Source organism: Anser anser, assembly GCF_964211835.1.
Source record: "Anser anser genome assembly, chromosome: 28".
NCBI lineage: Eukaryota > Metazoa > Chordata > Aves > Anseriformes > Anatidae > Anser > Anser anser.
The window spans coordinates 3,819,213-3,847,030 of record NC_139749.1 but is presented as its reverse complement, the minus strand read 5'-3'; the positions used below and the strand labels follow the sequence as shown (position 1 = coordinate 3,847,030).

At 70.6% G+C, this 27,818-nt stretch overlaps 4 protein-coding genes across 7 annotated transcripts in view; 3 read left to right on the top strand and 1 right to left on the bottom strand.

Annotated features, from left to right (window-relative positions):
• Nucleotides 1–27,818, top strand: part of LOC310887385 (sodium/potassium-transporting ATPase subunit alpha-2) — a 42,603-nt gene that overhangs the window by 11,170 nt on the left and 3,615 nt on the right. The gene's annotated exons all lie outside the window — the stretch shown is intronic.
• Nucleotides 251–6,458, top strand: CASQ1 (calsequestrin 1). Its single transcript, XM_083813295.1, is given in 14 exon segments — nucleotides 251–1,038; nucleotides 1,041–1,108; nucleotides 1,110–1,166; nucleotides 1,169–1,228; nucleotides 2,230–2,314; nucleotides 2,871–2,971; nucleotides 3,065–3,176; nucleotides 3,541–3,614; nucleotides 3,696–3,826; nucleotides 5,111–5,156; nucleotides 5,281–5,335; nucleotides 5,426–5,526; nucleotides 5,614–5,688; nucleotides 5,977–6,458. Coding segments are annotated over 14 exon segments (1,164 nt in total). The 5' UTR covers nucleotides 251–992; the 3' UTR covers nucleotides 6,130–6,458.
• On the top strand, nucleotides 6,540–12,268 carry PEA15 (proliferation and apoptosis adaptor protein 15). Its single transcript, XM_083813297.1, has 4 exons — nucleotides 6,540–6,674; nucleotides 9,484–9,657; nucleotides 10,610–10,765; nucleotides 10,853–12,268. The coding sequence occupies exons 2-4, from the start codon at nucleotides 9,486–9,488 to the stop codon at nucleotides 10,915–10,917; spliced, it is 393 nt and encodes a 130-aa protein (XP_083669423.1). The 5' UTR covers nucleotides 6,540–6,674; nucleotides 9,484–9,485; the 3' UTR covers nucleotides 10,918–12,268.
• DCAF8 (DDB1 and CUL4 associated factor 8) lies at nucleotides 12,452–27,278 on the bottom strand. 4 transcript variants are annotated; one of them, XM_083813291.1, is made up of 13 exons: nucleotides 27,155–27,278; nucleotides 22,425–22,495; nucleotides 21,477–22,150; nucleotides 20,712–20,852; nucleotides 20,252–20,346; nucleotides 18,625–18,735; nucleotides 16,710–16,782; nucleotides 16,077–16,134; nucleotides 15,844–15,951; nucleotides 15,288–15,418; nucleotides 13,675–13,794; nucleotides 13,453–13,569; nucleotides 12,452–13,355 (listed from the first exon to the last, which is right to left on the bottom strand). In XM_083813291.1, the coding sequence occupies exons 2-13, from the start codon at nucleotides 22,471–22,473 to the stop codon at nucleotides 13,239–13,241; spliced, it is 1,794 nt and encodes a 597-aa protein (XP_083669417.1). In that variant the 5' UTR covers nucleotides 22,474–22,495; nucleotides 27,155–27,278; the 3' UTR covers nucleotides 12,452–13,238. The 4 variants fall into 4 exon arrangements, with proteins under 4 accessions (XP_083669417.1, XP_083669419.1, XP_083669418.1 ...); XM_083813293.1 differs by having other exon boundaries at nucleotides 12,452–13,352; XM_083813292.1 differs by lacking the exon at nucleotides 27,155–27,278 and adding an exon at nucleotides 25,827–25,950.

The following is a 27,818-nucleotide window of genomic DNA, read 5'->3' as shown; positions in this document are numbered from 1 at the left end:
CAGGGGCTGCCACGCTGTGCCCCCCCCCGCCCCGTCCCCTTTGCTCCCGGAGCCGCTGCGGCGCTGGGGAAGGGGCTGTCCGTGTGTCCGCGGGTCCGTCCGTCTGTCCCGCACCCTCGGGCCGCGTCCGTCTGTCCCCTCCTGTCACCACCACCCCCCCCCGGGCCGGAAGGGGCCGTGTCTGTCCGCCCCCCCCCCCCCCTTCCCCTCCCCCGGCACTGGGGCTGCGGGTCCCGGCCGGGCTGCGTCCGTCCGTCTGTCCGTCCATCCGTCCGTCCGTCTGTCCATCCGTCCGTCCCTCCGTCCGTCTGTCCCCTCCGGACGCCTCTGGCCCTAAGTGTCCGGGTTGTCCCCCCTCTGGCTGTCCCCCGGGACGGGGGCTGTCTGTCTGGCTGTCCATCTGTCTGTCCGTGCGCCCGTCCCCGTGCTGTCCGTCTGTCCATCCCCGTGCTGTCCGCCTGTCTGTCCCCGTTCCGTCCGTCCCCGTGCTGTCCGTCTGTCTGTCCCCGGTTCCATCCATCCCCGTGCTGTCCGTCCGTCCATCCCTGTGCTGTCGTCCGTCTGTCTGTCCCCGTGCTGTCCATCTGTCCACCCCTTTGCCGTCCACCTGTCCGTCCCCGTGCTGTCTGTCCTGTCTGTCCCCGTTCCGTCCATCCCTGTGCCGTCCGTCCGTCTGTCCCCGTGCTGTCCGTCTGTCTGTCCGTGCGTCCATCCCGTGCTGTCTGTCCGTCCCCGTGCTGTCCGTCTGTCCGTCCCCGTGCTGTCCGCCTGTCTGTCCCCGTTCCGTCTGTCCCCGTGCTGTCCGTCTGTCTGTCCCCGTGCTGTCCATCTGTCCACCCCTTTGCCGTCCACCCATCCGTCCCCGTGCTGTCCGTCCGTCTGTCCATCCCCGTGCTGTCCGTCCGTCTGTCCATCCCCGTGCTGTCCGTCCGTCCGTCCGCCCGGCCCCACCCCACAGCTCCGTCCTCGTCCCTTCTGCCCCCCCCCCGGCCATGTGGGGCTGGGGGCTGCTGCTGGCCCTGCTGGCCCTGGGGGTGCCGGCCCCGGGGGGGCGGAGGAGGGCCTCAGTTTCCCCAGGTACGACGGCGCGGCCCGCGTGCTGCCCGTTCACCGCCAAGAACTTCCGCGCGGCGCTGAAGCGGTTCCCGGTGATGGCCCTGCTCTACCGCGGCCCCCCGAGGGGCGGGCGGCCCAGCGCCACTTGGAGATGGAGGAGCTCGTCCTGGAGGTGCGGGGGCACCGGGGGGGGGGTGGGTGGGGACAACTGGGGGGGGGGCATCAGGTTCGGTGTGGCACTGGTGGGGACTGGGGGATGCTGGTGGGATGGGCGTGCAGGTGGCACCTGCAGCCGCGAGGCGCTGGGGGCACTGGTGGGGACCTGGGGGCACTGGTGGGGACCTGGGGGGCACTGGTGAGGACCTGGGGGCACTGGTGGGGACCTGGGGGCACTGGTGGGACAAGCAGCCCCAGGGGGGCACCGGCTCCTGAACAGCACTGGGGACACTGGTGGGGTCACTGGTAGGGAACTGGGAACGCTGGTGGGACAGGCACCAGCACCTGCATGGCACTGGGGACGCAGGGAGGGACCTGGGGCCACTAACAGGGACCTGGGGCCACTGGTGGGGACCTGGGGACACTGGTGGGACAAGCAGCTGCGCCCACATGGCACTGGGGACACTGGTAGAGACCTGGGGACACTGGGGAGGACCTGGGGACGCTGGTGGGACAGGTGGCTGCCCGGGGGCACCAGCTCCTGCAAGGCACTGGGGACACTGGTGGGGACAGGGGTACACCAGTGGGACACTGGGGGGGACAGGGGTACACCAGTGGGACACTGGGGGGACAGGAACCAGCACCGGGGACGCTGTGACACCGCGGGAGGGGACACCGGGCAACCGGGGGGCACCGGCACAGGGACCCCGCGGGGACGATGGCACCGGGTGCCACCAGCGTGGCGTTGGGTGGGGACAGCAGGGACCGAGGGGACGCGGTGCAGGGCCGGGGGGGGGTTGGGGGGGGGGGGGGGGCTGTATCTGCCCTCTCCATACTTGGGCTGGGGACAGGCGGGGCCACCCCCCCCCCCCCCCCAAAAATAGCCACCGGCCCGGCCCCCTGCCGGCGTCACCGGCCATGGGGACGCAGGGTGAAGGGACAGGGGGATATGGGGGGGGGGGGACAGGCGGGGGGGGCTCTGTGGCAGGTGTCCCCACGTGTCCCCCCCCCCCCCAGCTGGCAGCCCAGGTGCTGGAGGACAAGGGCGTCGGGTTCGGCCTCGTGGATGCCCAGAAGGAAGCGGCCGTGGCCAAGAAGCTGGGTAAGGGGCGGGGGGGGGGACCCCATGGGGACCCTGCCGGGGGGGCAGGGGGTGTCCTCCTGGGGTGGCACCAAGGGGAGGGTGCAGGGACCCCCCCCACGTCCCTCCTATAGGTGTTTGGACCCCCCCAAAACACCCCCCCCCCACCTCCCAGCCAGGCACAGGGACCCCCCCCAATGCGCCCTGCCTGGCACAAGGACCCCCTTGGGCCCCCCCCCGACCTGGAACAGACCCCCCCCATCTCTTTCCCCCATCGAGGAAACTTTTGAACACCCCCCCCCCCCCCAGCTTCGCTCATCCAAGCATTGGGACCCCCTTGCCCCCCCAGATCCCTCACTGAGGCACAGAGACCCCCCCCCCCTTGCCCGCCCCCAAATGGCCCAGACACCTCTGTACCCCCGACCCGTGAGAGGAACCCCCATGAACCCCCCCCCCAAACCATGGACAGCCCCATGCCCCCCCCTACCTGGTGCAGGGACGCCCTCAGACCACCCCCAGCTTGGCGCAGGGTCCCCCCAGGGCTGAGTGCCACCCCCCCCCCCCGTGCCCCCCCCAGGGCTGACGGAGGAGAACAGCATCTACATCTTCAAGGAGGACGAGGTGATCGAGTACGACGGGGAGCTGGCGGCGGACACGCTGGTGGAGTTCCTGCTGGATGTCAGTGCCCCCCCCCCCCGTGAACCAGGGGACCCCCGTGTCCTGATGACCCCCCCCCCCTCCAGCTGTCCCTGACCCCGACACTGCCCCCAGGTGCTGGAGGACCCGGTGGAGTTCATTGAGGGCGACCACGAGCTCCAGGCCTTTGAGAACATCGAGGAGGACCCCAAGGTCATCGGCTACTTCAAGAGCGAGGACTCGGAGCGTACGTGGGGCTGGGGTGCCCCCCCCCCATCCATCCATCCGTCCATCCATCCGTCCATCCATCCGTCCATCCGTCCATCCATCCATCCGTCCATCCATCCATCCGTCCATCCATCCGTCCATCCATCCATCCATCCGTCCATCCATCCGTCCATCCATCCATCCATCCATCCATCCATCCATCCGTCCATCCGTCCATCCGTCCATCCATCCATCCGTCCATCCATCCATCCATCCGTCCATCCGTCCATCCATCCATCCGTCCACCCACCCACCCACCCACCCACCCATCCATGAGGACCGGGGGGCCGGGGGGGGTCCCGCTGGCCCCCTCTGGCTGCTGGGACCCAGCCCTGCTCCCCCAGACTTCAAGGCTTTCGAGGAGGCGGCGGCGGGCTTCCACCCCTACATCCCCTTCTTCGCCACCTTTGACGCCAAGGTACCGGGGGCCCTGTCCTCGTGTCCCTGGGGGGGGGGCTCCCGGCCAGGCCCAGGAGCCCCCCTCACCCCCCCCCCCCAGGTGGCCAAGAAGCTGACGCTGAAGCTGAACGAGATCGACTTCTACGAGCCCTTCATGGAGGAGCCGCTCACCCTCCCCGCCCGGCCCCCCAGCGCGGAGGAGATCGTGGCCTTCGTGGACGAGCACAAGCGGTGGGGATCCGGCCCCGGGCCCGCGCACAGCCGGAGCCTGCCCCGGCTTCCCGGGGATGGGGCTGGTTGCCAGGGGAGGCGGTTGCCATGGGGATGGTTGCCAGGGGGCTGGTTGCCAGGGGGAGGCGGTTGCCACGGGGATGGTTGCCGTGGGAGGTTGTTGCTATGGGGAGGTGGTTGCCAGGGGGTTGGTTGCCAGCGGCGGTCACAGCCGTGGGGATGGTTGCCATAGGTAGTGGTTGCCATGGGGATGGTTGCCATGGGGATGGTTGCCATGGGGATGGTTGCCATAGGTAGTGGTTGCCAGGGGGTGGTTGCCACAGGGATGCTTACCATGTGGAGGTGGTTGCCATGGGGAGTGGTTGCCATGGGAGGTGGTTGCTATGGGGATGGTTGCCATGGGGAGGTGGTTGCCGGGGGGCTGGTTGCCATGGGGCTGGTTGCCATGGGGAGGTGGTTGCCAGGGGGTTGGTTGCCAGCGGTGGTCACAGCCATGGGGATGGTTGCCATAGGTAGTGGTTGCCAGGGGGTGGTTGTCACAGGGATGCTTACCATGTGGAGGTGGTTGCCATGGGGAGTGGTTGCCATGGGAGGTGGTTGCTATGGGGAGGTGGTTGCTATGGGGATGGTTGCCATGGGAGGTGGTTGCCATGGGGAGGTGCTTGCCAGGGGGCTGGTTGCCGTGGGGCTGGTTGCCATGGGGAGGTGGTTGCTACGGGGAGGTTGTTGCTATGTGAAGTGGTTGCCATGGGGATGGTTGCCATGCAGAGTGGTTGCCATGGGAGGTTGTTGCCATGGGGAGGTGGTTGCCGGGGGTGGTTGCCAGGGGGTGGTTGCTATGGGAGGTGGTTGCCATGGGGATGGTTGCCATGGGAGGTGATGGCCAGGGCAGTGGTAGCCACAGGGATGGGGATTCCTGAGGCGTGACACGAACTTGTGAGGCCTCAGCGAGTGTGGGGGGGGGCGGGGGGGACATGGTGCCAGTGGGGTGGGGGGCGGCAGAGCCCCCGGGTAGGGGTCCCGGGCAGGGCAGGGTTAACGCCTGGGCGCTGCAGCCTTAATCCCAGATCAGCCCCCCCCCCCCCGCCGTGACCTCAATCCCACTGGGAAGTGGGGGGCTCAGGGGCCACCCCTGAGTTGCACAGGGGCCTCAGCCCCTTCTGCCCCCCCCCCCCCCCCAAGCTGATGCAGCCCCCCAGCATCCCCCCCCCCCCCAAACAGCAGAGCCCTGGGAGGGGGGGATACAGGTCTGGGGGCACCCCTCACCACCACCACCCCCCGCAGAGCGACGCTGCGGAAGCTCAAACCCGAGAGCATGTACGAGACCTGGGTGAGTTTGGGGGACCCCCCCCGGCTGGGTCATGACCCCATTGCTCTGTGTGTGTCCCCCCCCCGGTGCCTCCCTGCGAGGTGACACCAGCCCATGTGTCCTGTGTCCGTCCCCCCCCCCCCAGGAGGATGACATTGATGGGATCCACATCGTGGCCTTCGCAGAGGAGGACGATCCGGGTAAGTGAGGGGTCCCAGCGGCCCCGTGGCCTTGCAGGGGGGCACAGGGGGGGGGCCCTCATCCCCTCTCACCCCTGTCCCCCCCGCCAGATGGGTTCGAGTTCCTGGAGACCCTGAAGGACGTGGCCCGGGACAACACAGACAACCCCGACCTCAGCATCATCTGGATTGACCCCGAGGACTTCCCGCTGGTACCACCCCCCAGCCCCCCCCAGGAGGGGACACGCTGCTGTGACCCCCCCCGTGGGGCTGACCCATGTCCCCCCCCCCCCCCCCAGCTCATCCCTTACTGGGAGAAAACCTTCAACATCGACCTGTCCCGGCCCCAGGTCGGGGTGGTCAACGTCACCGATGTGAGTACCCCCCCCAGGAACCCCCCCCCCCCCCGTGGCACCGGTGGCACCGCCTCACGCTGTCCTGCCCCCCCCGCCTTGTCCCCGTCCCCTCCCCATCCCACAGCCCCCGTTCTGTCCCACGGCCTTGTCGCGTCCCCGTCGCGCCGTCCCCCTGCCTCACCCCACGGCTGGTGCCCCCCACCCCGTCCCCTTCCCCGCCCCATGTCCCCATCCCGGTGTCCCCATCCCGGTGTCCCCCCCCCCGTGTCCGTCCCCCCCCCCGTGTCCCCATGCCGGTGTCCCCAGGCGGACAGCGTGTGGCTGGAGATGGCGGACGAGGACGACCTGCCGGGCGCGGAGGAGCTGGAGGAGTGGATCGAGGACGTGCTGGAGGGCGAGATCAACACCGAGGACGACGACGATGACGACGATGACGATGATGACGATGACGACGACTAGGCCTCCGTCCCCGTCCCCGTCCCCGTCCCCGTCCCCGTCCCCGTCCCTGTCCCCGCGCGTGGCCATTAAAGCCTCCAAAGAGCCAGGAGCCAGGCTGTGACCGTGGGGACACGCTGGGGACACGGGGGGGGAGATGGGGGCCCCATGTGCGCGTGGGGAGGGACGGGGAACCCCCCCCCCGTGGGACACGGACACCCGTGGGTGCCCCCAGCCGTGGCCCTTTCCCACGGTGACGGCCACGTCCCCGGTGGCGGGGGGGGGGGGACAGTGACGGGGACCCGGTGTCGTGACGGGGACACGGCGGCGCGACGAGCTCCGTGCGTGGGGACACCCCCACGGGGGGGGGTGCCGCGGGGTCGCCCCCGTGGGTGCCCGGCGCGGGCGGGGCCGGGAGGGGGCGGGGCCTAACGGGGCGTGGCCGCAGGGGGCGTGGCCACGGGCTCCGCCCCCCCGCCCCGCCCCGCGGCGCGCAGAGCGGCAGCACCGAGGCACCGAGCGGCCGCACCGGCACCGCCACCGCCACCGGCACCGCCCCGAGCCGGCCGGTAAGTGCGGGGCGCGGGCACCGGCGGCACCGGCACCGCCACCGGCACCGGGACCGAACGGGAACGGAACGGGAACGGGAACGGGAAGGCGCCGCCAGCACCGGGACTTCCCCCCCCGCCCCGGGGCCGCCGCCTCCATCCGGCCCCGGCCCCGCTCCCGCAGCCGGGGGAGGGCCGCGAGTGCGACCCCCCCCGCGTTAACACCCCCCCCCCGCTCCCGGTACGGACCCCTCCCGGTATCGCTCCCCCCTCCCCTAACGCTCCCGCAGCCCCCGGTTGCGCCCCCCCTCCCCGCGATGCCCCCCCCCCCTCCCGGTGATGCTCTCCCGTTAGCGGCCCCCCCCCGCCCCGGTCCGCGGCCAGCGCCCAGCGCTCGCCCCGCAGCGCCGCGGCCAGGACGGGGTTAACGCTCCGGTGGCCCCGGTGGGACCGGGGATGCCCCCCCCCCCCCCCCACGTTGCCCCCCGGTCCCGCTCGCGGTTTCACTTCCCCTTTCGCTCCGGTGCCCGCGGGGGGGTCCGAACCCGTGACCGCCCGGGGGGGGGGAACCGGGCCCGCGGGTCCCCCCCCCCCGGTGCCACCCGGTCCCAACGGGGCACGGGGACCCCCCCCCTCCCCGCCCGGTCCCCGCCCGGTCCCCGCGGTGCCACCCGCACCCCCCCCCGGTGCCACCCGGTACCGGAGGAGTCCCGCCCCCCCCCCCCATCCCCATCCCCCCCCGGTCCCCCCGATGTCCCCCCCCCCGCCCCCGGCCCCGTGTCCCCTCCCCCGGCGCGTGATGCGGCCACGTGCCCCGGGCCGGGCTGGGAGCGAACTGGGGCCAAACTGGGGCCGAACTGGGCCGAGCCGGGGCGGCGGCGCCACCGGGGGCCGCCTCTTCCGCCCCGCGGCCCCAGGAAGGGGAGGGCTGGGGGGGGGGGGGGCGGAGGGAGCGCGACCCCCCCCCCCTCCCACCGCATCCCCCTGGGGTGCCCCGGGGCTGCCGGGGAAACTGAGGCAGGGAGGTGCTGGGGGGGGGCACGGCCAGAGGTGCCCAGCTGTGCCCCCGGTCCCGGTCCCGGTCCCGGTCCCGGTCCCGGGGCGGTGGCAGTGGGGCCCGCTGCCCCCCCCCCCCCCGGCCCCGCGGGGCCGCCCCCGCCGTGACTCAGTTTCCCCCGCGGGGGCCGGGCCGCGGCTGCATTGTCCCCAGCGGCACAAAGGGGCCCTTGTGCCCCTGCCACACGGGGGGGGGGGGCGGTGCAGGGGGGTCCCAAAATGGGGAGCCGGGAGGTGCTGGGGTGGGGGGGGGCACTCCTCAGCCCGCACCCCCCCCGTCCCGTTTCTCTCCCGCCGGACGATTTCACCCCGGGGGTGCTGGACCCCAAAAATCCCGGGGAGGGGGGGGGTTGGGGCCGTTATTTGGGGACCCCCCCTACACCACGGTTGTGTCCCCCCCCCCCCTAAATCCAGCGCCCCCCCCCCCTGGGCCGCGATGGACGGAGCGCGGGAGACAAAGGCGGGAAGGAAGCTGCCCCCCCGCATCCTGCCGGCCCCCCCCGGGCCCCCCCCGCCCGTAGCGGGATTTGGGGCAGCGCCCAAAACGGGGCCGGGCGGCCCCAGCGCCCCCCAGACCCCCCCGGGGGCACCCAGGGGTGGGTGATGGGGAAGGGGGGGGGGGGGCAGCGGAGCCTCCCCCCCCCCCCCCCGATCGCTGTTCGGGACGGGCCACGCCCCTCGTGCATATTCATGAGGCGATTTGCATATGGGGTGAATGGGAGGGCGGGGGGGGGGCCGGGCCCGGGACAGCGCCGGGGATGGGGGGGGGGCACGGGATTGGGGGGGGGGGGGGAGCGAGTGTGCAAGGGCTGAGTCATGGGGGGGCTGGAGGGGGCTGGGACACGCGTGTGCACACGTGTGTGTGTGTGTGTGTGTGCCCACGGGTGTGCAAACGAGGGGGGTGCCCACGCGTGGGGGGCGCACACCTGGCTGCCTGTTCACATGCGTGTGCGCGCACGTGTGCGCCCGTGTGAGTCCGGGCGCGGGGCCGTGGGTGCGGGGGTGTGTGCGCAGGGTGGCTCCGGGGGTGGGGGGGGGTGGGGGTGCACGTGTCGGGTGGGTGGCTGCGTGCGTGTGTGCACACGTGTGCCCATCTGTGCCCTCCCGCACGGTGCCAGCACCCCGCCAAGCACCCATGGGTGCCACGAGCGGGGTGGGGGCTGCGGGGAGGAGGAGGGGGGGGCACCCAAAGGCCAGGCGGGTGCTGCGATCGCCACGGCAACCGCATCCCTGGGTGGTCGCCACGGCGACCGAGGTGCAGCACGAGATGGAGGGGGGGGGACAGGGTGACCGGGGGGGGGTGGGGTCCCCATCCCCATGACCCCCACCCAGGGCTGGGGGTGCCCCTGTCCCCCACCCCCACCCCCCCCCCAGCCCTGGGGTGCCCCCCTCTGTCCCCGAGCCATCGTGGGGGCGATGCGCTGGGCGTGCAAGGGGGGGGGGAGGGCGTGCTGGGGGGGCCGTGCCGTGCTGGGGGGGGTATGTTGTGCCGGGGGGGGGCTGTGCTGTGCCGGGGGGGGCCGTGCCGTGCTGGGGGGGGGCCGTGCCACGAGCGGGGGGGCTGTGCAGGGCCCCAGCGCGTGCGCCCAGCGGGTCCCTCGTCCCCAGCCCTGTCACATCCCGTGAGCATCACATGAGTCACGGCCCAGCGGAGCCGGGGAGGGGAGGGAGTGTGCGTGTGTGTGTGCGTGTGCGTGTGTGTGCATGTGTGTCGGGGGGGGCACCGGGGGGGGGACGGCTGAGGCCGGGCCGCTCGTGACGCGGGTGGCGCCAGCCATGGCCGAGTACCGCAGCCTCCTGGAGGAGCTGGCGCAGAACATCACGGCCGAGGACCTGGAGCAGCTCAAGTCGGCCTGCAAGGAGGACATCCCCAGCGGCGAGGGCGAGGCCATCGCCACCAGCCACCACTGGTTCGCCTTCCTCGAGAAGCACAGCAAGCTGGACAAGGGTGAGCCCCCCCCCCCCCGACCCCCCCCGCCTCGGCCCCCGGTCCCCGTCCCCTTGTCCCAGTCCCCACCGCTGGCTGTGGCCCTGCTCCCTGTCCCCTCTCCTGTCCCCTGCCCCGATCCCTGTCCCCTGCCCCTGTCCCTGTCCCCTTTCCCAGTCCCCAACCTTGGTCTCTGCTCCCCATCCGTGTCCCATCTCCTTTTCTGCTCCCCGTCCCCGTCCCCATCCCTGTCCCCTGTCCTGGTCCCTGATCGCTGTCCTGGTCCCCATCCCTGTGCCCGTCCGTGTCCCTTTCCCCCAGCCCTGTCCCCTCTCCTGCTTCCAGTCCCTGTCACCTGCTGCTGGCCCCGGTCCCTGTCCCCTGCCTTGGTCCCCGTCCCTGCCCCTTGTCCCCCCCTTCCAGTCCTCGTCCCCGCTCCCTCTCCCTGTCCAGTCCCATCCCCAGCTCCTGCCCGTCCCCAATGCCCCCTGTCCCCATCCCGACGCCCCTCCTGACCCCCTCCCGATGCCCCCTGTCCCCATCCCAACATCTCCTGTCCTCATCCCGACGCCCCCTGTCCCCATCCCAATGCCTCCTGCCCCCAACACCCCCTGTCCCTGACGCCCCCCCCGTCCCCATCCTGACGCCTCCTGTCCCCAACGCCCCCTGTCCCCATCCTGACGCCCCCTGTCCCCATCCCAACGCCCTGTCCCCATCCCGATGCCCCCTGTCCCCATCCCAATGCCTCCTGTCCCCATCCCAACGCCCCCTGTCCCTGACGCCCCCCCCCGTCCCCATCCTGACGCCTCCTGTCCCCAACGCCCCGTCCCCGTGCCGATGCCTCCTGCCCCTGACACCCTCTGCCCCCATCCCAATGCCCCCTGTCCCCGTCCCGACACCTCCTGCCCCCAACGCCCCCCGTCCCCGTCCCGACGCCCCCCCCGTCCCCGTGCCGACGCCCCGGTGCCCGCAGCCGACCTGTCGTACATCGAGCACATCTTCGAGATCTCGCGCCGCCCCGACCTGCTGACCATGGTGGTGCAGTACCGCACCCAGGTGCTCAAGATCTCGGAGGAGGACGAGGTGGACACCAAGCTCACCCGCATCCCCAGCGCCAAGAAGTACAAGGGTGAGCCCCGCGCCCCCCCCCGGCCCCCCCCGGCCCCAGGACCCCCCCCCCCCCCCGGTGACCCCCCCCCTCCAAATGTCTCGGCAGACATCATCCGGCAGCCCTCGGAGGAGGAGATCATCAAACTGGCCCCCCCGCCCAAGAAAGCCTGAGGGGGGGGCGAGGAAGAGGAGGAGGAGGAGGAGGTGGGGGGAGGCTGCGGCCCCCGTGTCCCCCCCCCTGCCGCCTCGCCGGCCCTGGGGCTGGGGCGGGCGGGGGGGGGGGGGGCGGCACGGTCACTAACAAAGTCTTAACGCCCCCCCCCCAGCCAGGGCCGGGGGCGGCTCTGCGTGTGCGTGGGTGTGCACGTGTGTGTGTGTGCGTGTGGCTGGGGGGGGGCGGCTTTGCTATGCCCAGGGAACCCCCCCCCCGATGCCCAAAGCCCTCACTGGGAGGGGGGGATAACAAAAACAGGGACCCCCCCCCTCCTCTCTAAATTATGGCTGGGGGAGGGGGGAAACTGGCACAGGGCCCCCCCCCAAAACGCTGGGGACGGGGACAGGGACCCCAGAGCACGTGGCTGGGGGGGGGGGGGCACAAGGACGAAGGAGGGGGGCACGTCGGGATGGAGGAGAGCGGCAGTGCTGGATGGATGGGGGGGGTCCTGCGCGGACCCCCCCGGGCAGGCTGGAGGCTGAGGAGGTTGTCAGGACTCAGCACCGGGGGGGGGGGGTGGGGGCACATTTGCAGTGTGCCCCCCCCCGCCCTGGGGGGGCTGCAGTGGAAGGGGGTCGAGGAGGTGACATGGAGGGGGGGGGGCAGTGGGAGCCCCTGTGCTGGGTGGTGATTTAATGGGGGGGGGGGGGGGGGCACCCCAGAGCCCCCCCCCCACCCCCCTCAGTGCACGGGGGAAAGCTCCAGTATAAGACCCCCCCCAAAAAAAAAAAAAATAAAGCTCCACTTTGCTTTGAGGGGGAGGGGGGCACGCAGAACTGGAAGATCCCCCCCCAAAAACCAACCAGGCTGATGGGGGGGGCGTCCTTCCAGCCTCCCCCAGCGCTGTACTGGGGGGGGGGGGGGCAGAAATGGGCCCAGCCCCCAGCAGCGTGCGGAGGGGGATCTGGGGGGGGGGGGGCAACAGCTCTAGCTACTAACCTGGGGGGGCTAGCAAAGCAGGGGGGGGGGTCACTGGAGAGAGTTTATGTTAATATATTTTATTTAATAAAAGCTAAAACCCGCAGAGCGCCTGCGTGCGGCCCCCGGCTCGTGTGTGTGTGTCCCCCCCACACTTACCGGCCCCAGAACGGCCCCCACCCCCAAAAAATCCTCTGTCTCTTGTTGCAAAATGACTGTTTGGGACCCCCCCACCCCGCGATCCCACGGGAGGAGGGGCGTACCTGGTGCCCCCCTGCCCCGGCTGGGACGCGGGGGGGGCAGCACCGTCCCTTTCCCCCCCCCCTCGCCCCCCCCCCCGACCGCGCTGACTGTGTACAGCTCCTATAAAGAGATGGAGATGAAACCCGCTGTGGAGGGTCGCGTGGCTCTGTGGGGGGGGGGGAAATTGGGGTGAAAACACAGCAAAAAGGGGTAAAATAGAACTGGCTCGGGGCGGGGGGGCAAAGTGCTGGGTCGGGGGGGGGCAAAGTGCTGGGGGGGAGGCGAGGGAGGAGGGGAGGGGAGGCGAGGGAAGGGGAGCCGCAGCCCTCGGCCTCTCTCGGCTGGCTTTTATTGCATTTATATATAATATATATTCAAACTTTTACAATAATTTTAACTTGATAACATCCAAGTTCCATTTGGTTTTAATACATATAAAATTAGGCCTCTACGAGCGGCGGGGAGCCCTCGCCGCCGCTCCCCAAAGAAGAAGAGTTCTCCTTAAAAGTAACAGAAAATTAAAGGACCTTCCTGCCCCCCCCCCCCCCCCCCCCCAGGCTCCGGCCACTGACCTGGGGGGGGGGGCGTGGGGGGGGCCAAACCAAGTGCAAATCACTGATATGTACAAACTAGACAAGCATCTCTCTGCAAACACCCCTGTGGGGGGGGGAAAGGGGGGGGGACACCGGCCAGAGCCCCCCCCCCCCAGGCTGGGGGGAGAGCCCTGAAGAACGTGGGGGCTGCTGTGGGGAGGGGGACAGGGGCCGTATCCTCCCCCCCCCCCCCCAGCAGGAAGGGGAATGGGGAGGGAGGGGGCACTCCTAGGGATGGGGTGAGGGGGGAGGCACGCTCCTGCTGGGAACTTCAACGCAAAAATCCCCCCCCCCACACTCCCTCCCGTCGCCGCGGGGGTCCTGGGGAGGGCAAGGTGCCCCCCGCCCCCCGGGGGGGCTGCGGCGCTGTCCCCACGGGTGGGCTGGGGCTGCGAGGCTGAGGAGGAAGGGGCAGTGTGGGGGGGGTCCTTAACATGTCAATAAAAAGCTCAAAGTGTTAGTAGGGAGGTGCCCGGAGTCCCCCCCCCGCCGCCCCGGGGCTCGGGGGGGGGTGGGGGGGGGGCTCATGAGGGCATGCACTGCACCCGGTCCGGGCCCTCCTCCTCGTCATCCGAGGTGTCGGAGGAGCTGGGGGACTCGTCCGAGTCGCCGTCCGGTGCCCCGGGCTCCCGTCGGCGCTGCTGGGGGGGGGGGCGAGAGGAAGGGGGTTGAGGGGGGAAGGAATTGAGGTGGGGGGCACGGTCCCGGTGCTCCCCGGGAGGACGAGGAGGCACCTACCCGGTGGTGACGCCGCTGCCGGAGGTGGTGCATGAGGAACCAGAGCATGTGGCTGTCGAACATGTCGGTGTGGTGCAGGCTGTCCTCGTCCCGCTCCAGCTTGTTCTTCTTGATCACCTGCGGCCGCCCAAAATTTGGGGGAGGGGGTGGGGGGAAGGAAGGGGTCAGGGGCTGGGGTCTGCGAGCCCCCGCCTCGCCCCGGGGGGCCGGGGGTCTTCTCACCTCCTTGAGGCCGGTGAGCTCGGTGGGGTTCTCGGCCGTGGGCGCCCAGATCTTGACGTCGTGGTCGAGGCCGCTGGTGGCCAGGACGGGGAGGTGGGGGTGCGGCTCCAGGCAGTTCACCTGGGGGGGGGGACAGGGGGGGGGACATAACGTGATGGCTGGCCCCGTGGGGACCGCAACCAGCACCACCGGTGAGGCCGGTGGCCCCCCAACCCGTCCCCTTGTCCCCAAAGCGGGGGGGGCACAGCGGGGCTGCCTCGTTACCCCAAGTCCTTAACAGGGGAGAGATGGAGGCGACCCCAAACCCGCTGGGGGGGCGGGGGGGGGCATTGCTGCAGTCCCGGGGGCTGCCCGTGCCCCCCCCCCCCCCCGCGCCACCAGCCCCTGGGCCGCTGCCAGCGCGGAGCCGTCCCCGCGCCGCGGCTCCCAGGGCTGCGAGGGGAAGGCAGAAAGGGCTCGGTGAGCCCTGAATAATGCACGGGGCGCCCGGCGCTGAAAGCCCGGCACGGCGGGAGCAACAAAAGAGGAGGGGGGGGGAGAGAGGGAAAGAAAAGAGAAAACCCAGAGAGAAAGAAAAGGGAAAAGCCAGAGCCCGGCAGGGAGCGGAGGGGACAGCGGAGGAGCCCGGCCCGGCGAGGGAGCCGCAGCGCGGCCGGATCCTGCCTGGTCCCGGTGCTGCTGGCTGGGGGTGGCAGTGCCAGCGGCCGCCAGGCGCTGGCAAGGGGCCGCGGCCACCCAGACAAAAGGCGACTTGTGGGGCTGGCGGGGGAGCGAGCGCGGGACCGGGGTGGCCGCAGGGAGGGTGCTGGGGACGACGAGCCCCGGAGGGACGCGACAGAGCCACCGCAGCCACCTCGGGACCGGCCCTGCATTGGGAGCCCCCCCACCCCCCTCAATGCCCACCCAAAACCTGGCACCCGCAGCCCCAGGGGTGCCCCCAGGGTGTCCCCTCCTCTCCCGGCCCCTGCGCCCCTTGGGGACAGGCAGTGCCTGAGCACCTCCGAGCCTGCCCTGGCTCTCAGCCCAGTGGGGGGGGGGCTCAAAATGGGCAAAGCTCCCCCCCCCCACCCCAGCACAAGCTGGTGCGGAGGCAGCGGCCGCCTGGGACCTGACCGCGGCCGGCCCAGAGCCTGGGAAATTCGGCGCAGGGCCGGCCCTGGTGCAGCTGCGGCCTTTTCCTGCACGCCGCGCAGCTGCAAAACCCCCGGGGAGCAGCGCCCGGAGCCGGCCCCGCAGCTCGGGCGTCCCCACGGCTCCGCGGCCTTTGCTTACGAGCACCCAGCGGCGATTTTTACCCTGATTTATTCCCCACCGGAGCCGTTTGGGAGCTCGGCTCCCCTCCGAGCAGCGCCGGGGCAGGGCAGCTCGCGGCTCCCTGCCCACAGCCGTGGGGACGGTGACGCCGAAGCCCGCAGGACGGCGGGGAGGCGCTGAGCACCCCATGGACGTGGCTGTGCGAGCTGGCACGGCCCCTGCTTGGCTTCTGGTGGGAATTCAAGGGGACGTTGCGGAAAGGGGAGGAAAAACGGTGTAGGAGCGGTGCAGGAGCGAGGAACCGGAGGGCAGCCGGCGGCCCGGGGGGACGCGCGGGGCACAGCCCCAGGCGAACTCACCACGCCGCCCTTGTCGCCCTCCATGAACTGCACAATCTGGCAGGACGATTTCTCCCACAGGAAGATGTGGCCGCAGTCGCTGCCGCTCACCACAAACTCGCTTTTTGGGCCGTAAAAATTGACGCCTTTCACTGTGAGGAGAGAAACAAGCAGCCCGAGGCCATCAGGAGCCGGGCAGCGCTCCCTGCCATGAATTCGCTTCCTGCCTGGCAGCCAGCGAGTTTCCAAGGTTACCGGCGTGGATCTCTTCCGTCCCCAGACACATAATAGCTCATTCTTTGCAAGCCCAAGAGTTTGTGTTACGGGTCTTTGAGAGGAGGATGAGATGCGCGGAGCTGCAGAAACGGGCTCAAAGCGGGCGTTTACCCACCCCGGGCTGCTCTGGGGACGGCTCCCCAAAACCAGCCTGCCCCAAAGCCTCGGCCCAGCCCCTCGGCCCCCCGCCTGCTGATGGGGAAAGGGCTGCGGAGGTGGAGGGGCTGGCAGGGAGCCGGGAGAAGCCTCCGAGCCCTGTCCCTGCTGCCTGCAGGAGCCGCCCCGGCCCTGCCGCCCTTACCCGTGGCGTTGTTGCGATGTCCCTTGTACCTCTTGATGTACTCGGCCCCGTCGCTGTGCGAGGAGTTGAAGAGATAGATGTCCTCGTCGTTGTAGCTGGCCAACAGCTCTGGAGTGAGAAGGAGGAGAGGTGGCATCGGGGGTGAGCCCGTGGAGGTGGCCCCTGCCGCGGCACCGTGCTGCCGCCGCGGGGCTCGGGGCGCCGCGGGGCCGGCGGGGCAGGGCTGTACTCACCCGAGCCGTCGTGGCTGTACACGAGGCAGGTGATGTTAGCTTTGGACTCGCTGTTTACCTAGGGAAACCACACACAGCTCCCGTCCCATCTCCTCCTCCCTCCGAGGCCACAACCCGCACCGGCCGCGCGCTGCGGGGCTCGGGGTGCGCGTTACCGCTCCGCGGCCACCTTGCAGCCAGCACCAAGGCGCTGCGCCTTCCTAAGCCGGGGGTGGGCTTTACGGACACTGGAAGATTTGGGTCAGAAAAAAATTAAAAAAAAAAAAAAAAAGCCAGGCCGTTTGTCCCGGCTTCCCTCGCTGGTTTCCAGGCAGGAAGCCCGTGAGAGGCTTGGCCAGCGAGCGCTCCTCGGCCTCTCCTCAGCGCAGCTCCCCGGGGAGCGCTCTGCGGATCCGGCCCCACCGCAGGCTCCGTCTGTGCCTTGCTCGCCCCACAGCACCACAGTGCCCCGCAGCCACGCGTCCCCTGGGCTCAGCACGCCCTGAGCCAGGCACAGAGGTGGCACACGGGGGCCACGGGGCCACCATCTGCCCGGCCACGATGGCCAGCGAGAGCCGACGGCCACCGCTGGACGTCCCCGCGGTGCCCCAGCCTCGTGCCCCAGCCCGCCGCCCCACGGAAGCGAGCGCTCACCAAGTGGTGGGGGCAGAACTTCTTCAGCACGCCGTTGTTTTCGTTCTCGTCTATTTTCCGCTGGTCGTAGATCCTGGGGAGGGACGGCAGACGTGGGACACTCGCCCGAGACGCGAGCGACGCTCGGGCAGAGCCGAGGAGCACGGAGGGCAAGCGCTGCCCACCCCTAGGGGCAGGAGGCAGGGACGGCTCTGCCCCACCGCGGAGCTGCCACCTCCGACCCCGCTCCGCGGCCCAGACCCGCCCTGATGCCGGCCGCAGGCTCCAGCCCTCGCCGGGGATCTGCGGAGCTGCAAGCGGCCGGGGCTGGCAGAAGTCGCGGCCAAAGCAGCTTAACGTCACCCCTCATTACCTCGGGGGCACCGTCTGGTGGCACGTGGCAATGTCAAAGCCCGGGTGCACAGAGGCCACGGCCTGCACGCGGGGTTGTCAGCCCGGAGACGGCTTGGCAAGGGGGACGTGACCGCCGCCACCCTTACCCTGGGCTGGCCTGGACTCCTCGGGGTCCCTCGGGAGCGCTTAACCTGACGTGGGAGTGCACCGGGAGCCGCCCCGGGCAGGGCAGGGCAGGGCGGAGGAACGTGGCTCAGGACACGGCAGGGAAAGGCAGCAGAAAGCAGGAGGGAGGGGAAGCTGCGCTGAGGGCTCTTCCGAAAGCCGCTGAGCTAGCTCGACGCCGGCGCTGCTGCTCGTGAGCAGCCTGCAGAGCCCACGTGTGAAGTGTTTGCGTGCCCGGCGCCCCGGGAGATGCTGCCGGCACGCCAGACGCCCGCGGGGGCTGTCGCTCCGGGGAGCTGACGCTGCACGAGCAATCCTGGCGGCGGGGAGCCGCGGCCCCAACGCATCCGCAGGGAGCCGAGCGACACCGCGGCTCCGCTGAGCCTCGGGGAGCCGCAAAGCCCACGGGGTGGCTGCGAGGGAAGCCTTCAGGCAAAAGCCTCGGCTCTGGCTGCTGGCACTGCTCGGCGAGGGGCTCAGCAGCCGTTCTGGAAGGCCTGGAAGCTCAGGGCAGGACACGGACAGGAACCGAGGGGAAAACCAGCCCCGTGCACTGCAGGTGCTGTGCTGGAGCTGCTCGCCGTGGGCCACGAGCCTCTGCCAAAAGCAGGTGCCAAATAATCGTGGTTTATCCCCCCCCCCAGCTCTGGCAGCCAGCTCCAGCACAGGAGGACGCTGCCCTGAGCGCCTCAGAGGCCAGAGAGGGGAGACCTGAAGGCAGCAGGGGCGGAGGAAACAGCCTGCAGCTGGGGGGCGGAGGATGCCCCGCGGGATCAGAGCTGCGCGCGCCGTGCCTTCGGCTCCGCGGGGGAACGATCCCTGGCTGGGGGCTTCACAGGGAGGCAGGGGCACGAGGGGAGGACGTGGGCTCCCACGGGCAAAGCCACAGCGCCGTGGGGATGGGAGGAAGAGGAGCTGCGAGGGCTTCCCAGCGCAGCTCTGGAGGAGCTTTCGACTAAGCAAGTTCAGGAAGATTTTAATTAATTCAGAGGAGGAAGAGTCGGGGGCTTGCATTTGCCACTTCAGGAGCTCAGCCCTGCGGAAGCCAAGAGCTTCCCCAAGCCTTCACCTCGCCTCTGATGCGAACAGGGCACTGCGGGCCGGCTGGGGGCCGGGAGGAGATTTAGCTGGAGCTCGTTAGGAGAATCGCTGGTCCCTGGGGGAAGGCTGTCCCGGCCCCAGCACGTGCTGGACGCTGGATCCCAGCGCTAAACCTCAAAGGATCCAAATCCTCCTCTGCTAATCCCACTTGCCTTCGTGCTGCTTATGGGAGAACGGGCTTTGGAGGCATTAATGGTTCGAGCCACCAGTGGTCCTAGGGGGGGACGTCGGAGCCGGCTGGGCGCCTGGTGAGCCCCCCGGGGACGCTCACGTCCGTTTTGGGGGCTCGGCTCGCCCAGCCTCGGCACAGACTCACCTCACAAACTGATCTCTGCCTCCCACAGCAAACTGGTAGGTGTTAGCTGGGTTCACGTAGATGGTGTACAGGCCCACCTTCTTCTCCTTTTCCTTTGTCACAACCAGTTTCCTTTAAGAGATGAGGAATAATAATAACAAAACAACAAAAAAAAAATCCACCTCGAATTCAAAACAGGGTCCAGATGGGAAATGCAGGAGCTCCGCGAGCCTCTTACTCACTCCCAGAGAAAAAAAAAACAACACAAAACCAGCAAAAACCACCCAAGCATTTCAGCTTCCAAGCCGAAGCGAGCACATGCTCTGTCTGCGAGTCAAATAGCGCAGAGTGAAATCATTCCCTGGCGTTTGCCTCCAAAAATGTCTGCAGGGTTTCACGGCCCAGGCTGAAGCCTGACGGAGCCGGACAGCCAGCGGCGAGAGCGGAATCAGCTTAACTCCAAAGCCGAAACCCTCCGCTGTTATTTCCCCCCACCCGTCTCGCTGTAACAAGGCCCAGATTTAACGAAATCCGACGCGCAGCCGCTCCCCTCCCCCAGGAGTCTGGGCTCGATATTTAGGCTCTGCAGACACGAACACAAACCCAGGCAGCATCCTCGAGAAGGAACAGCGAGCTCCAAAGCTCGTCTTTCTCCTAATTATACCGTTCGGCTTAATGAAAGATGGGAGCTGCCTACGGGCTGCCTGCGCGCCCTGCCTCCGGCGCGGCTCCCCCTGCGCACGCCGACGGCTCCCTGCACCGAACCCAAACAGCGGCGTGGATCCCTGCGAGGGACGAGGGGGGGGGACAGACCCACCGCCGCGTGCTGACCGACGGCCGCCTTTCCAAACCGACCCGCAAACGGGGAGGGGGGGGGGGAAGGGACGAGGATTAAACGCCCCAGCGGCAGTTTTTGCCCTGGTGATGAAACAGATGGGCGTACGGCCGCAGGCGGAAGCGCTTGCACGCACAAATAAAACCAAAGCGCCCGGGGACGAGCTCCGAAGCGCTCGGTTTTAAGCAGGATCGGCTTCAAAACAATACCCCGCTACGCTGGAAAAGTACCGCGCCGCCAGAGCCGGGCGGCTGTTGGAACGCCCGCCGCGGATTCAGCTTGGAAGCTTGTCAGGAGCGCCAGATCCCGCTGCCGCGCAGGTTACGATGCAGCACGCACCGCCCAGCCGCTCACTAATTATTGTTTTCCAATTAACCGCGATAGCGCTCGTGTGACGAGCGAGTCAGACAAACTCCGGGCTCTGCGCTGCTGCCAGCGCGGAGGGGCTGCGAGTCGGCAGCCTCTGGGCTGCTCCCCGAGCACCGGGAGGAGCCGGGGGCCAGGACCCACAGCACCGGTGTGACTGCTGCCCCCGAGCTGAACGGGCCCCGAGGGGCCTCATCCTGCCGGAGGATGCGGGTTCCAGCACCCTGATTAACGAGGCTCCCGGCCGCATCCTCGCGCAGGATGGCCGGACCCGCGTGAGGTCGTGACGCCGCTCCCCCTGACCCAAAAGCTCTCCTGCCTGATCCTGCCTCACGCACGATTTTAACGTCCCAAGCCCAGCAGCAGGACCCTCAGCCCCGCGCGGCCGAGCGAGCCTCGCCCTCCCCCCCCGGTTCTCGCGGCAGGAGCAGGGAGAGAAATACTCACGAGGCAGGCCGGTCTTGCCGCAGATCAATGGTGAAGACTACAGCATCTTCACCTGCTGATAGGAAAGTGCATGGAGAATCCGGTTCTAGGGCCAGCTGGAAGATAAATACTCGGGCATTGGTTCCCTTTTCACCCGACAAAGCGGTAAGATTCCTTTCTCCCAGTAAACCACCAACAGGAGCCCCCAAACCCCGCAGCCGCGCGCTTGTCCCGCTGCTTCTTCACAGCCCCCAGAGGCCCTCCTCGTTCCGCGCTGCTGCTGCCCAAGAGCGACGGGCCCTCGCCCCTCGGAGATGAGGGCAGTCGGTAAGAAACATTTAAGGACCGGTCCCTCCACGGCCGCCCGAGGGAGGCACGGCTCTGCCGTCGCTATTCCCGGCAGCCTCGTCCAGCGGGGAGGGCCCGCGGGCGTTACGGGGCGCGGGCCCCCCCCCCCCCGCGGAGGCCGGCGCGGGCTCACCTTGTGCGAGGCTCCTTTGTGCTGCGCCACGCGCTTGGTGTTTTTGCAGCACTGGGTGGCGGAGAGCTCGGCCACGCGGACCTGGCCGTCGCGAGCGCACATGGCTAGCGTGGAGTCGCCGCTGTTGGGGAGGAACTTGGCCTGCAAGAGAGCAAGCGGAGGGGCTGCTTTGAAAGCCAGGGCGCGGGCGCGCACGCATATGCCTAAGGACCAGAGAGGATGGGAGCCGGAGGGACGCATCCTCACGCCCTGCCCTGTCCCGGGCCCCGGCTCGACGCGCTGGGTTGGCTGAGGGATCACCCCAGCTCTTTTCGGAGAGCCGAGAGCACGGTGGGGACGTGGGAAGGCGCTGGTGGTCCCGGCACCCATCCGGGCTGCGGCTGCGCGGGGCCGAGCCCGATGCTCCGGGCCCCCTCTGGCGGTGGCAGAGCCGTGGCCCGGCACCGCACGGCCCGGCACCCTCCGGCTGCTCCCAGAGCTGGGGCTGGGGAGTCCCAGCCGCGCGGGACGTCCATCCCGGGCAGGGCGCCGCGGGACGGCAGATTTTTAGGGCACACTGGGAAGTTTTGGTGGCTGGTTACCGCCGCCGGACCCTTCCAGCCAGCCCTTAGCTTCAAAAATACGCTTCTCCTGCCCTGCGCAGCGTCACAGGGGGACGTCGCGCAGGCCCCTGCGGCAGGTCAGCGCCCGCTGCGCCACAGAGGGCCCGGAACGGGCTCTCCCCAGCACCCCGGACCCCGAGGACCGTCCACGCGCCCTCCTCACCTGGAAGACGTTGCTCTTGTGGCCGCTCTCGAACTCCAGCACCGGCTGCCTGCGGACCCAGTCCCACACCACCACTTTGAGGTCGTCGCTGCCGCTGGCCAGCCACGTGCCGCGCTGGTTAAAGTGCAGGGTGTTGACGCAGCCCGTGTGGCCCTCGAGGCCGTGCTGGAGGCGGAAGCGCTGCACGAAGACGCGGGCGCCGCAGGCCTCGTAGACGAAGCGGGAGCTGGAGCCCAGCTCCCTCTCGCGCAGGGCGTGGACCGCCTGCCAGCGGGGCTGGGGCAGCGCCGTGGTCTCCGAGGACACCCAGTCCTCCAGCGCCTGCTCGTCGTCCGAGGAGTCTTGCTCGTGGTTGGCGCGTTTGCGCTGGGCACGGCGGTGGGACCGCTGCTCCTCCTCTTCGTCCTCCTCCTCCTCCTCCTCCGAGTGCGACCGGTCGAGGGCCCGGCTCTCCTCGTTGATGGAGTAGTGCCCCGTGTCGTCCATGCTGTCAGAGTCCTTCTCTTCCCCCGAGCTCTCCGTGTCCGTGTCCCGGCTCTCGGTGCTGGTGCGGTTGGGCCCCACGTCGTCTCCCGTCAGGCTCAGGCTGAGGTCGGAGGCCTCCACCTCGATGCCGGAGGAGGTTTCTCGGCCCTCCTCAGCCGACATCTCCTCCGGGCTGCTGGACAAGCTGCCTGCGCGGTGCAGACGACGCCGTGAGCCTCCCCGGCACAGCCACGTCTCCCAGGGCCCCCTCTCGCCCCCTCGCCGGGCAGGCGGGCAGCGGGAACGAGCCCCCGGCCATCCGGCCTCCGCTCTGCGCCCAGCGCCGGCCCACAGCACCCAACTTCACACCGAGTCTGTCCCCGTCCCCGTCGCCTCCGACCGCTGACGTCTCCCACGGCGCCCCTGGGGACACCCCCCTGGGACAGAAGCCCCCTCGGGGGGCAGCCCGCGCCCCACACTCACCGTTGACGATGTCCGTCTTCCCGTCCATGCTGCTCCCCCTGTCCGACATCTCGCTGCCCCGCGCGCTCCCCCTGAAAGCGAGAGGGAAGGAGCAGAAGCTGGAGCTCGGGCAGCCGGCAGGGGCAGCGACCAGAGCCCCCCCCCACTCACTCGCGGCCGCTCCCGAGGGCTCCGCTTCCTAAGCGAAACGTCACCGGAGGGACCCCACGCTCCTCGGGGAGCTCTGTCCCCAGGCACGCTGCGTCTCGGTGCCCCCCCCGCACCCCCCGTCCCCGCTTCGCCCCGAGGCCAGCGCTTTGCCCGGCCCCGCTCGGAGCGCGAGGAGCCGGCGGCTCTCCCCGCAGCAGGACGGCCGCCCCGAACGCGAGCCGCAGCGCCGGGAAACGTCTCGGCACCCGCAGGCCGTGGGCAGCCAGCTCGGAGCTGCTCGAGAGGAGTTGTTTTTATTATTATTTATTTTTTCCGACCCCCAGCGACAGGTTTTAAAACCTCCCCCCACGCTCAGAGCCCTCCCGGCACCACCGAGGGGCCGCTCTCCCCCTGCCGCCGAGGGGACGACGCTGCCAGACGGGGCGAGCGGAGCTGGAGGCAGCCGGGGCCGTCCCCCGTGAAGTGCCCGGGGGGGGGGGCAGCAGCTCCCGCGGGTCCCCCCCCGCGTAGAAACCGCGACGAGGGCCGAGGGCTCCCTGCAGCCCCGGTCCCAGCACCGGGCAGCGAGGCTGCGCCGCCCCCGGGGGGGGGCTCTGGGGGCCGTCACCTCGCCGGGGCACGGGAGGAAAACAAAGCGGAGTCACGAGCGGCAGTGGTTCTGCCAAGGCGGCGGAAAAATAAAATAAAAAAAAACATTTTACGTAGGCTTTGCTCGTTCTTTGCTCTCCTGCCTATTTTTAGGCCCTTGTTGGTGCCCCGCTGGCACGCGGGGGGGGGGGGGACGCCCGGACGGGAGCTCCCATCGGGGCTTAACCAGGGACCCCACCAGCCCCGGCCCCACAGAGCCGGGGGCCAAAGGCGGCAGAAGGCCCCGGCCCAGCCGCCCCCAGCCCGGAGGAGCCGGGTGATTTAGGAGCGGGCTCGGCCTCCGCCACAACCGGGAGGCGAGGGGACGGAGCGAGGCCCAGCTCGGCACGCGCCGGGGCTGGAAGCCGGCACGGGCAGCGTTAGCGGCCCCTCCGGGGACACCGCGGCCACCCCACGGCCCCGCGGGGACACCCGGCCGTGGCGGAGGCTCTCGAAACGCAGCAGCGCTCGTAGGGACGCCGAGTTGGTGCCCCCGAGCTCGCCGCGAGCCTGAGAGCCGCGGCCGCTAGCTCAGCACCGGAGGTGGGAGCAGAGGAGGGAAAGACGAAGGAAGAAACGGAGGGAAAAAACGAAGCGGGGTGCGCAGCTCCCGCTTTAACCGCCCCCCGGCGGGGCCGCCAGCACCGCGCGACGGCCACGAACCGAGGAGAGGGAAGGAGAGGAGCCGGGACGTGGGCACGACCCCGAGCCTTGGTCTGAGCGCCCCAGCTCAGCACCTGCGCAGCGGGGAGAGGCAGCACGAGGCCGCCCCGCGCCCTCAGGTGCTCAGCACCCTCCTGCGCACCGGGGCAGGGCGGCGCTGGCGCCCCGAGGCACCGGGGGATCGCCCGCAGGGTGACTCGAGCTGGTCCTGCGGGGGGGCGGCTGCGGACCCTGCACGGCACCGGAGCTGCTCCCGGCGCTGCCGTCCTGGGGCAGGGCCGGATTCTGCCCGGTTCGGAGCCCCACGGGGCTGGGTCTGCGTTACCTCCGCGGCGGCTCCGCTCCCGCAGGGCGCCGTCACCGGGCCTGCCTACGGCGCTGGCCCCGGCCGCCTTCCGCACCCGGGAGCTCTGAACAAGCCGGCCCCGAGGGGTTGGGGCTGTTGGCGTCTCGGGGGGGCCGGCCCCGAAGCGGCCCCGAGCCCGTTGGAGGCCCCGAGCCCCCCGCGGCGCTTCGGGGCCGGAGGGGGGCAGGCGGGGAGCCCCAGAACCCAGCCCGGCGTGCGGGACGAACGCGACCCGGCTGCGTGGATCCGTGGCAGGGAACGAGGGGACGAGGGGACTGCGGCGGGGCTGGCACCAGGAGCCCCGAACCCCCCGTCCCCGGCCGGCCGGGAGCTGCGGGGACGCTCGGCGCCCGCCTCGAGGCCTCTCGCGGGGAGAGAGGGAGGCGAGCGGGCGGCCCCCGGCTCGTCGCCGCCGCCGCCGTTACCGGCGGCCAGAAGGAAGCAGGACGGGGCAGCGGGCGCTGGAACGGGCCCGGCCAGATCCCCCCCCCACCCCCCCGGGGGCCGCGCTGAGGTTTCTCGGGGGCCGTTTCCCCCCCCCGGGGGATTTCCCGGCCCCGTGTCCCCCAGGCGGCACCGCCCGGGACCCGCCGCTCGCTCCCACGCCGGCACCGGGGGATGCACCACGGGGGGGGGGGGGGGGTTAGGGCTGGAAGCCCGGTGTTTAACGGGGCCTAACCGGGCGTTTAACCGGGTCTAACGGGGCCCGGTCGCCTCCCTGAAGGCGCTCCCCAGGGGACCGGGGTGTGGGGGGGTTCGGTCTAACCGGGAGCCCCTCGCCCCCCGTTTCCAACCCCCCCCCGGCACCGGGACGCCCGGGGGTCACCGCGCTGCCCGGGGGTCACCGCGCTGCGGCCTCGCGCCGCGGTTTCCGCCGGGTCCCCCCCCGCCCGCGCCAGGCTCCTCGGAGCCGCTTCTATTTAAGGAAAGTTTCCTCATCGGGACGGGACGGGGGCGGCCCCGCTCCTACGGGGGGGGTGGGGGGCTCCGGGAGCCCCCCCCGAGCTCCGACCCTCCTGATCTTCCCCCCCCGGAACGGTTCCAGTGGGGTGGGGGGAGGCCGCTGCCACCTGCGGCCCCCGAAATTTGGGGAACCCCCCTCGGATCCCCCGCCCCCAGAAAGCCGGGGAGCTCTGCCTCGTTACGGGGTCACCGCGGAGCCGGGGGGGGCACTCATTAACACCCCCCCCCCATAATCACAGGGAGATCCCCGATTCCTATTTCTCTCCTGATTAATTTCTCCTCCCCCAATTAATTTCTCCCCCCGATTAATTAACGGGTCCCCACGACCCCTCTTTGGGGACACAGCACCCGCAGCCGCCCCCCAGACCCTCGGCGCCCCCCCAGTTCCCGGGTGCTTCACCGGGGGGGGGGGGGGGCCGGGGGGGTCCCAAGGGGCTTTTCTTGGTGGGAGACGCGCGTGACGGCGAGGCTCTGCCCCTAATTAACCGCGGTTAATGAGGCTCTCGGCACACAGTCCACTCCTTTCCCACCCGGCGGCTCCCCGGGGAGGGGTACGGGGGGACGGGACGGGACGGAGGAGATCCCAGTAAGGCCCCGCGCCCCAGTTTAAAGCCCTAACTGGGAGGCAGCGCCGAGCCCCGCGCCCGACTCACCTGCGCGGCGGCGCCGAGGGTTCGCCGGCAGCGGTCGAGGCCCGGTGGCGGGCGGGGGGGGGGGCTGGGGGGGTCCCGGCCCAGGAGACACCGGGGGGGACACCAGGGGACACCGGGGATCGTCCTGGAAGGGGAGGGGAGGGGGAAGCCCCAGGGGTGAGACGGGTCGGGGGGGGGGGGGTGCGGTGGGACCCCCCCGGTGACCCCCGCCAAGGGGTGACAACGCCCCGGGGGCTGCAAGGAGCAGCGGGGGAGGGGGACGGGACCCCCCCCGCGCCCCCTCCTAAGGGCCGGAGGGGACTTTGGGGCAAGGGGAACTGCCCCTGAGCGCCAAAAATACCCCCCCCCCCCCCCCGGCCCTGGGGGCAAAAATACCCCCCCCCCCAAACGCTCCCCGTCACGCACAACGTCCCCACACGGGTACTCGTGGGGGCGCAGGGACCCCCCCAGTGCTCCCCCAAAGCCCCCCCCAGCAGTGAGACCCCCCCGGGGGCAGCAGGACCCCCCCGCCCCCCCCCCAGGCATGTCCTCGGAGCAGCACGAACACGCTGGGCGCCCCCAAGAGGCTCAGCACCGCCTGAAGGCAGCGGGGACCCCCCCCCAACCCCCCCCAACCCCCCCAAAATAAAGCCCACGACCCCCTGGGAAGGGCACGGAGCCCCCCCGCGGCCACACGGCCCCCGTGGGGGCGGCACAGCCCCCCCCGCCCCCCCCGCCGGACACCGGGACCCCCCCGGGACACCGGGCCCCCCCAAAAAACAGCCCGGGGGCAGCAACGGAGGAAGAGCAGCCCCCCCCCCCCGGCGCCCCCCCCAAAAGGAACCGGCGACTCCATGGGGACGGCGCAGCCCCCCCCGAGAGGCAGCGACACCCGCGACCCGCCCGGATCCCCCAGACACCCCCCGGGACCACCGGGGCCCCCCCAAACGCCCCCCCGGTACCAGCTTGGTCCCCACAGACCCCCCCGGGACCCCCCCAGTACCAGCAGGCCCCCTCCCAGGACCACCGGGGCCCCCCCAGACCCCCCCGGGAGGAACGGGCCCGCCCCCCAAACACCCCCCCGGGACCCCCAAGACCCCCCCCGGCCCAGCCAGGCCCCCCCCGTGCCCCCCGAGGGCCGATAACGGCACGGCGGGACCAGGCCCCCCCCGCCCCCCCCAAGGCCCCGGGGCACGGGGGGGAGGCCTCAGGGACCCCGGTAACGGCGGGGGGGGGGTACAGGGGGGGGGCAGGCCGCCGCCACCGGGGCCAGGCCGGGCCCGGGAAGGGAAGGAGGGAGGCCCCGGCCCTCCCGGGGGCCCCGCCCCGCCCGGGGGCCCCGCACCGACCCGACTGCCGTCGCCGCCGCCGCTCAGGCGCTGCCCCCGCGGCCCCCGGCCCGCAGCGCCATCTTGGAGCGCCGCCTCCGCGGGACGCTTTACGGCGCCGCGCCGCGCTTTACGGCAACGGCCGCCGCGCGACAGCGGCCCCCGCCCCCCCCTTCCCCGGCGTCGCCACGGCAACGGCGGCCCCGCCCCCTGCCGGGCCCCTCCGCGTGACGGCGGCGTCCTCACGTGACCCCCCGTGTTATTGTAGGGCCGACCCGTGTTATTGTAGGGTCGCCCAATGTTATTGTAGGGTCACCCTTGTCGTGTCCCCCCCCCCCCCATATTATTGTAGGGTCGCCCCTGTTCTCCCCCCCCCCCCCATGTTATTGTAGGGTCGCCCAACGTTACTGTAGGGTCACCCTTGTCGCCCCCCCCACACCATGTTATTGTAGGGTCGCCCCTGTCCCTCCCCCCCCTATTATTGTAGGGTTGCCCAATGTTACTGTAGGGTCACTCTTCACCCTTCCCACCCCCCTAATGCTATCGTAGGGTAACCCCTGTCCCCCCCCCCCCCCCCATGTTATTGTAGGGTCACCCTTGTCCCTCCACCCCCCTGTGTTATTGTAGGGTTGCCCAATGTCGTCCTATAGTGTTATTCTAGGGTCACCCCTGTTCTCCCCCCCCA